The 9,767-nt window shown below is 35.8% G+C and overlaps 1 protein-coding gene across 1 annotated transcript in view; it reads left to right on the plus strand.

Annotated features, from left to right (window-relative positions):
- LOC145665855 (retinol dehydrogenase 12-like) overlaps positions 1 to 7,390 on the plus strand; it is a 70,336-nt gene extending 62,946 nt beyond the window's left edge. Inside the window, exon 8 of the mRNA XM_081732969.1 lies at positions 7,199 to 7,390. Coding sequence (XP_081589095.1) covers positions 7,199 to 7,321 — 123 coding nt within the window. The 3' untranslated portion in view covers positions 7,322 to 7,390. The remainder of the gene's footprint in view (positions 1 to 7,198) is intronic.
- Positions 7,391 to 9,767: the final 2,377 nt, after the last annotated feature.

Here is a 9,767-nt window from a genome sequence, read left to right on the forward strand (position 1 = left end):
ATTCTCATGGTCGCGACTCCATAGAATCACGCTGACTGCGTATCAGGCAGGGGCGACGTAACAGGGAGCATCTTTGTTGAGAGGCCAGCTCTTCGTGGGATGACTGCACTGAACATCATGTCGGATGACGGAAACCCTGGCTGCGAACTGATGTGTGAAGATGTCAATACTGCCGCTGGTCATCTAGTGATGCTGAAGAGCGAAGATGAATACAAGATGTAACACCAACGATAGTCAAAGACGATAGTTTGTGGCTTCTTGTAGCGAAAACACATGGGGTGGGGTGGGAATTGAACTGGGGTCCATCAGGTGGGACTGGATCACTGGAGGTGACTGGTTCGTGTCCATGCTGAGTCCACTTCGATGAGGCATCTGCTGGAGAACCACTGGAAACACCTGCTGGAACTGGAACGTTGACTGCATGGGATGCTGCTGATGATAATTGAAGAATCAGGAATGCTGTGTTGACTGCTGTCTGCGGTTAAACTTGACTGAATGTCCATGTGATGAAGACATCTGTGATCTCTGGAGACGAGATCATCCAGGAGGCTGAAGTCAGCTGAATGCCGCTGGTGACGACATGATGGCGTGTAGGATGAGGAGAGATGAGAGAGAGATTAATATCTGATATCAAATTATATACATAAACGGGAGGAAATGGTATATAGGGTGGGAAGAAACGCGAATTTAATGGGATAATGGGAAATGGGTTTGTGTTTCATTACACATATACATATATTTAACATATCCCATAGTGGCTGGCTTGAAAATAATAAACTATGTAAACTTCTTAAAGAGATTTTGATATAAGTATGTAGAGAACGGGAAATACTTTTTTTTTTTACGTCGAAATATAAAAGTAACAGAATTTAAGTGACTTATGACTGATTTGAAAACTTATTTTGTCGGTTAGAAAGAAATTCTGACAATGTGAATTATGGGCTGTTGAAAATTTTTAATATTTTGGAAATTCGTAAGAGATTTGAACACTATTATTGTGTTCCGAAATAAGCACTGAAATATTGTAAGAAAAGAAAGTAATACCTTTCAAAATTCTTTATGTCAAGAATATTGTATAAATCTTCGAGCGAAATTCGTTTTCAACTTAACACCCATAAACTTGTCAGTCAAAACTCTGTTGCCTGAGTCTTAGCGAGTGAGAATCAGACGCAGAGGGAATGAGTACTATCTCTATATTCGGGTGGTATTATTGACAGAATGTAGAGGGGAAGGGAAAGAATAGGTGGGTGGGTGACATATATTAACTTTAACCAAATAAATAATATTAAAATTTAGGCATTTATATCTATCTATTTACAGATATATATATTATCTATATACAAATATAATATATATTCTAATAAGTATACACTAAATATAAAAGAAATTATGCTAAATATGAAAGCAAATACTATATATTTATTTATTTATTTATTTTAATTCTCTCATCTCTACCTGAAGGAAATGTAAAACATTTCTATGATAAAGAAAAACAATTACTTTGTATATATATATAAGAACTATTCGTAGTAAATGAGAAATATCTCTAATATATAGATATGATATTATTTTGGAGCATTGCTAGCCATATATTTACGATATTTGGCCTGAAAGGCAGGATCTGGTGATGTGTCTGGGAGGTAGATCTTTAAACGATCTATTGCTACGGGCTGTAATGTGCCATTGATGTCAATGATATATTCATTATTGTGATATGATTTGGCTTTAACTGTATGTGGGCCAGTGTATAACTCAGACATTGATGGCGATTCACCCTTTTTCGTGTATAGTTTCTTTACCATCACCTGACTACCTAACGGATAATCTCTGGGCTTAGTTTGCGCTTTCGATTTCAATTGTTGAAATACTCTGTACCTATGAAATTGGACCAAGGATCTAAGTTCATCTATTTGCAACAACCTATTATCTTGATCCATTTTCTGTAAAGGAATTTGTAAGATATTGTCTATTGGAAACCTAAATTGTTGTCCATAAAGTAACGTAAATGGAGCTGTACCTGATTGTGTCAGTGGCGTATTATTACAGACGCTTACTGCTTGTGTTACGTATTGGGACCAGGATGAATGATTTAATTTTGAAAGAAAACGAATAGCCGATTGAATTTTTCAAATTGTTGCTTCAACAGAGCCTATTGTGCGATGTGACGCTGGTAATGCATATTTGGCTTGAATATTGAGGGATTTGAAAAATTCTTGTACTTTGATAGCAGTGTGGTTTGGAGCCTTATCCATATGTATAACTTTTGGTGTGCCATAACGCAAAATGATATTCTCATAAATAAATTGTAGGAAGGTATCTGTGGTCATATCTTTGACAGGTTGTGCTACCGCAAAGGAGGTTACTGCTTCTGTTGCAACGTAAATATAATTATAACCATTAGAAGTTGGTAGCTTGCCTATGGCGTCTACAAACCAAGTATCAAAAAGTGCCGACGGGGGATGGGTTTGTATATGAATTTCATTGGAGCGATAATTACGTTTAAACTTATTGCATTCTATGCATCCATTTATCTTTGTCCTTAGCCAATTTTGAAGGTTAGGAATATAGTATCTATCTTTAATGAGAAATTTGATTTTATGAAAGCCAGGATGGGTGTCTGAGTGAAACTCTTGAAAGACTGTGTCCTTCAATGCATCGGGAATGCATAAGCGTAATTTGTTTCCTGCTGGTGTATAAATTATCCTATATAACTTATGATTTTGTATGACATATTGCTTGGACCAAAAGGCATACTTGGGATGATTAGTGTCTTGATTTTGTAACACCCTGTATATCTTAGAAAATTTGGGATCTAAACGTTGTAATTCCGCTATATCGGTGTTGCTATCTAAAACCAAAAAAGCATACGGGTGTTCTTCCGGTTCTATCTCTTCATATTCTTCCGGAGATAATTCCAAAGGATGTCTGGAGAGATAATCACAAAGAGAATTTTGTTTTGATTTGATGTACCTAATAGTAAAATCAAAGATTTGAATATAGCTTAACCATCGGACCATTTGTGCAGTAAGATTAGTGGTTTTCTTAACAGCTACTAATGCTAAATTGTCAGTTAAGATGGTGAAATGTCCTCCTATTAAGTATCTGTAAAATTTACGGAGCGCAAAGAAAACAGCAAACAATTCTGCATAATATATAGGATATGCTTTGACTCTAGGTGGGAGAGTAGCACTAGCAAATTGAACTATAGACCAGTGTTTTTCATTCGGTAATTTTTGTAGGAGCGCAGCCGCACAGCCGACAGGACTAGCATCTGTGACTAACATGTGTTCAGCTGAGGGATTATAAATTTGTAATATTGGAGCAGATGTTACCATTTGTTTTAATTTCTCAAAAGTTTCAGTTAGTTCAGGAGTCCACTGTAAATTTTTGTCTTTTGATGCAGCAAATTTATGTAAAGGAGCAGCAACTATTGATAGTTTATTATAAAACATTCTATTGTATTGTAAAGCTGCTAAGAATGCTTTTAATTGTTTTGGGGTGCGTGGTCGTTCGAGGGAAGTTAAGGCTTTAACTTTGTCAGGGTCCTGTGAGATATGGCCCTGATCTACTATATAGCCTAAGAATTTAAATTTCTGAACACCAAATTGTGTTTTATTGAGACTAAATAAAAGACCAAATTTCTCTGCTGTTTGTAATGCTTTTTCTAGAACTCTAAGCATACCATCAAATGTACTATTGAAAAATATTAAATCATCTACATACGAAAGAAATTCTTTGGGGGAAAAGTCTCGAAACATATCTTTGACAATTCTATGTAGAATTAATGTGGATGTACGAAAACCTTGGGGTAGCGTATTCATTTTAAAAAGACTATGTGGAAATCCTAATTGATGAACACTGAAGCTAGTTAATTCTTGATCTGCTTCATCTAATTTTATCTGATGAAAGCTTTGCTCCATGTCAGTTTTAATACTGCAAGTAATTTGTCTTTCTGTTCCTGTGTTAAATCTGGGTTTATATTAAATTTACTGTAATCAATATAAGGTTTAATTTTCTCTAGGCGTTTGGCAACCCTATCTCGTGTTTGCTTTTTTGTTGGCTCATAAATTTTACGGATAAGATACATGTGAGCAGATTGTGTATCTTTCGGTAACAAAGCGCCCTGAGCAATGTGAGTACCTTTCTGCAAATAACGTTTAGAGTTTCCTGGATTCACTATTGGTAAATACATATTATTTGAGTTTACTGCAGTTTGCATAAAAACACATCCTTGCATATTCTTTATTATAGGATTTTGAATGACAAATTCCGTGTTGGAAACTGGAGTGTCAAGAGTGAGGGGTACATATCTTATTGAATTAGGGGGTATCGCCGTGCCTTGTCTAACATAGAAGTTAAATCTACAATTTCTACTGACTTTAGCGGACAATGAGGTTTCTTTATCACTTTCCCGGGGAAATTTGTGTGTGTCCCCATAATGGGTAAGAGTGATCGTGTTAGCTTGGTACGAAATGTTTGCCTCATGATTAGTTAGGAATTTATTGGAAAGTAGAATGGGAATGTTGGCGATAGGTGAAATACGGAATAAAACCTGAAAAGTTTTACCAGATATAACTATGGGAATATAGGCTGCTTTTGTCAAGTGTAAAGGTGTCGAACTTATGCCATAAACTTTAGTAGCTAATTGAAATATCTTGCAATTTCGCGGTACCAAAGAGTAATGGATTAGTGACGTCATAGCACCTGTATCTAGTAAGAAGTTATATGGTTGGTCTAAAATGGAACCAGTTACATAAGGAAGTTGATTCTTGAATATCAAAGGCACTGTTACTTTAGTATTTGTTTGAATAGGCGGAACGGTATGGTGAGGAACGGCATGTGATTCATATTGAGTACCAATTGTACGCTTAACATTTTCATAGTTAGTACTATTGGTAATAGAATGAATCTGTAACTGAGAAATGTTATCATGAAACCCTTGACTGGAATTTGACTTGAACGGCAAGTCAAATAAATGCTTAACTTGAAGAGTGTTTGCACTCTTTGCCGATGGTATAAAGGATGGAGCTTCCCGATTTAATTTTGAATTTCCATGCAAGAAATTATTGGGCCTAAAATTCTGAGGTGAATATATTGGTATAGTTTGATTTAATTGCGGGGTTGGAAACCAAAAGGATGCAGGGTGCCCAGCCCCTATTGATCCCCGTTTTTTGGCATTGGTGCATATTCTAAAGCTGGAAAGGCGTTGTGGGGATAGAGAGAGCCATAAGGCTGCCCAAATGGTGGCATGTGATACGGAAAGGGGGGAACAGCATAATACTGTTGATAAAATCGTGTAGAATTTTGCTTGCCATTTGAAAACCTATTTTTCTTCTTATTATTACCTTGAGAAGAAGCTTGTCTAGTTTCACCGTTTTGTTTATTATTATACCTGTGAGGGGAAGCACGTCTAGATTTCTTTTGATACTGACTTTGCTTATTTTCTTCAAGTTGTTGTTTTGAAACAGTGGCAATAACCTGTGTTGCTTCATCTCGCATAGCTAAACTTACTTGTAACGCCTCGAGCTGTTTTGAAATCTTGTTTAACTGTTCTTCGGACGAAAGAGAAGGGGAGGGAGTGGAGGTAGCAGAATCTTGGAATTTTACATGTTTGTTTTCCTGCTCAGTTCTATATCTTAACAATGCATCAGAATTTTCTATTATTTGTGCTTTTGCTATTAATTGCGAAAAGTTATCAAATTGATGTTGAGCAAATAGCGGTACAAAACGTGGTTGAAGGGATATGATCGTTTGCAGCAAAAACGATTTGAAAGGCATGGGGGGAGAAATGCGCTGAGACAGATCATACTTCTCATATAGAAACGGAAGGAGCTTCTCATCTTTGTTTTGTTGTCGTTTCTGAAATAAGAGTGTAGCCTCGAGGGAAGAGGAGGTGGGAGAAAACTGTTCCAAGAATTTGTCCTTCAATGCGGACCACGACAAACTTAAATACTGTTCATTTCTATTAAGCCAAAGCGCTGGAAACTGTGTCAACGAAAGTTTGAAGACCTGTTTCTGGGTGTCTTCATTCAATTTATGTAATAAGGAAAATCTTTCAAAATTCTGTATGAATGTTTCCGCGTCTTGACCGTCAGAATTTGAAAAGGTATCAATAAACGTAGGGAAAGTAACAGAAGGAGCACTGGACGATGTATTATTGTTGTGCTGTCTACGAGCCATTTTGTAAATATTTCTTGCACTAAGAGTTTTAAAGCCCAAAATAGAAATGTAAGCCAGAAACCATTAAGACATGCAGAGATATGTATACATGTAGTATTTCAATGCTCAGGAAGAAGTATTTTCATAATGTAGGCCTCTTATTATCGGCATAGCAAATGCTAATACGTCTTTTGAATGATTAGTCTCTATTGTTCGCTAGGGAAAGCCATGTTTAATTTAAAAATGAATTGGGTGTCAAAATTGCCTATTTATCGATTATGAACCTTGGTAGTATATGGAAGAAAGGAATTCAATGTATATGTTTATTACAAGGATATCTAAATCATTATTACAAATGTGCAGACGTAATATTATCAAACATTAAGTATTAAAAATGAGCTCAAAAGGTCTGCAAAACATTACAATAGTATTCATTAATAAATGATGAATTCTTAGCTTTAAGAGCTGTTATACTTGAGGCCATAGCAGGAGACTGCCTGAAGAAATTACTTCTTCAAAGAGACTTGGATTATTCAAAAGGTAAAGAACTTACTCTTAACGTTAGAAGGTCTCTCTCTCAGCTCGATGTTGACCATCATCGTTGAAGCTTCAAAGTCCAATTGTAAGTCGCAAGATGACGGAGTAGCGAAGACAAAGTATGATGAAGATTGAGATCGATTGAGAATAAATAGTTCCAAAATTTTAATCTTTTATACTAGTCTGAGAGAGTGAGTATGTGACAAACAACTTGTACGTAAGCAGTCCTTGTAACTTATTTTCGTTGTGGGTTTTTCTTTAAAAGTTGTTTGTCTTATGACGTCTAACGTTGTTTTTTCGTATAACACTGATGAAATGTTCTTAATTGTACACTCATATACAAAAGTTTCGTTTTTAACATTTCAATAATTAATTAAACATAACAAAAGCATCGTCCCAGAAACTAAATCATTTTCTTTTACATAACTTAGAAGCTACTTATCAATATTACTCCTGAATAATTGATTCTAATTTAATATTTATTAATTTATTTCTTGACCAGCCTGCGAAAGTGAGTTCTCTTGTGGAAGATGCTACCTTCAGGAAGAACTTATGGCTGAAGAGTGAGGAGCTCGTGAAGATGAAGCCAGAGGAGAAGTTGGAAAGAATTCGTATGTATGTATAAATGTATGTATGTATGTTACAAAAGAGCGTAAAGTATATGTTAATTTAAAAATTATTAAATAAAATTATATTTTCTAATGCATTTCAAGAGTTTTATTACCTGTACCTAACTGTATTGTTGTTTCCAACAAATTATTTTCAAAATATTTGCAAGGAGTATAAAAAGAAATATCAATGATATAAAACGGGGTTACTTTAGGACAAACATATTTTTGCATGTTTAGCATGGAATGGAAAATCTTATCTCCGAAAGCGGAATTCGATGGGCTCATCAAAAAGGTAGGTCTTTGCTGGTCTCCAATGAGAACTCCCGAAACTCCTGGAATGCGCATTAGAAGCACAGCACTCTGAAGTACTGGAAGCATTCAGTTTGACATGAAGCATGTACTGGAGGAACTATTACTGACAAACTTTTATGGCCCATATAGAAAGTAGAGCCGCTGTTACAAAAACTGGCACCTAAAATGAATATTAAGTTGATTATCACATAGTGTACGAGGATAGAGTTAAGGTGGTGAACTTCACGCAAATTGTAACATTGGAGGAGTGACTTGGTAACTAGGCACGTACAGAAAAATGTTTTTAGGAGGTTCAAATTCAATATGGGAATAAATTATATTAAAACTGTCCAAAATTAAACCTAAAATGAAGCAAATTTTACACAAAGTCGGGATTTCGGGTAATCTGGACCCCCAGGATCCATGCTTAGGTCCCTGTTTGTGAGGCTTGTCATATATTGCTACAGAGGCTGTTATCATTCGTAATGGTAAGAGAAGCTATGACAGGAAAAATCTTGTCGAAACATGTCCCTCAAAAAATAATAACAGTGACTCAATCTCTATCACATTACCAGAGGAAAAATTAAATGTTAGGGGCTATTCACATAGACAGTCCACCAATTTTTTAACTTCAATGTATTTTGAATGAGTACATGCACACATAGCCACCTGCGATTCTGTCAGCTGCGACACTGACCAATAGTCACGTATATCATTGCATAGAAGAAAGTTTCACGTTCTCCATGGATGAGCTATGTTCTAAGAAGGAAGTAAATCAATGTTGCCGGATCTAGCATTTCCATACCTAATAAGATAAAGTTGTATTTTTGTAGATACTTTACCCTGGTATGACTAGTAATGGAATTTTACTGGAGAGGTATATTATTTTCTTTAATTCAAACTAACATAATGAAACATCCACTGTTCCGAATTTTAGTCAGAAGATATATAGTATTTACTTGCGTAATATAAATATTTCTACTGAACAGAATCCTAGATAGCAAAATAATTATTCGCTAGGGATTGTTTGATGTATTAAAAATTCCTTTTACCAGATTTGGAAGCAAGGAAGTAGTAAATACCTTTCGATTAAAAAATGTTTGTAATAATGATTTATTCATTGAGTTTATATAACTTGAGAAATACTAACTTATAACTAACATGCATACCTCTGAAGCACATAAGTAACAGTTTGAATGTCAATGGGGGCGCCTTTATAGTTATTGTTCAGCATTGTGAGAAAATTAGAAAGGTACTTGAAATAAAAGGCTTTCAACTTCGGTATTAAAAGCAGGTGTATGGAAGTATACTATTGATTAAAAGTATATATACACCTCAAACTCCAGAGGAGAGTAATTACGACCTAAAATGATGCTCCTGCTACAGTACTACTGTAATGCGCCCTATACTGCATCTGCACCGTAGCGCATTACATAATAATATTCTGCAATGCCAGAATTTATGTTCTGATATTTCATTCTATTTTAATAACTCTAACTAACTCTATGGCCTATGGAACCCGGAGGTTCAATGCCGCGTTCACAAAAGCTCTCCACTGACTTCTATCCTTAGCTAACTGCATCCAGTTTCTATTCTGTATTCCAATCTCTGCGAGATCCATCTTAATATTGTCCTCCCATCTGCGCCTAGGTCTTCCTAATGGTCGTTTTCCGATTGGTCTTCCAGTCAAGACTTTGAAAGCGTCTCTACTTTCTTCCATTCTAGCTACATGAACTGCCCACCTAAGCCTCCTAGACTTGACGACCCTAAGAATGTTGGGTAAACCATATAAATTATGTAGTTCCTCGTTATAAAGTTTCCGCCATTCCCCATTCCCGTTCCTCTTGGGTCCGAATATTCGTCTCAGGATCTTGTTCTCAAATACTTTCAGTCTATGTTCTTCCCTCAGAATAAGTGACCATGTTTCGCAACCATACAGAACAACAAGCATGATTATCGTTTTGTATATTTTAAGTTTCAAATTCCTCGACAGAATTCGCGACGACAAGAGATTCTGTACCGAATAGTAACACGAATTCCCTGCTTTTAGTCGACATTTAATTTCTTCGTGAATATGATTTTCCTCTGTTAATATTGATCCTAGGTATTTGAAAGTATCCACTTTACCAAAAGTATTATTTAGTATTTTAACGCATCCATAATTTGCTG

The sequence above is a fragment of the Thermobia domestica genome, chromosome 12, assembly GCF_964235325.1.
Source record: "Thermobia domestica chromosome 12, izTheDome1.hap1.1, whole genome shotgun sequence".
Classification (NCBI taxonomy): domain Eukaryota; kingdom Metazoa; phylum Arthropoda; class Insecta; order Zygentoma; family Lepismatidae; genus Thermobia; species Thermobia domestica.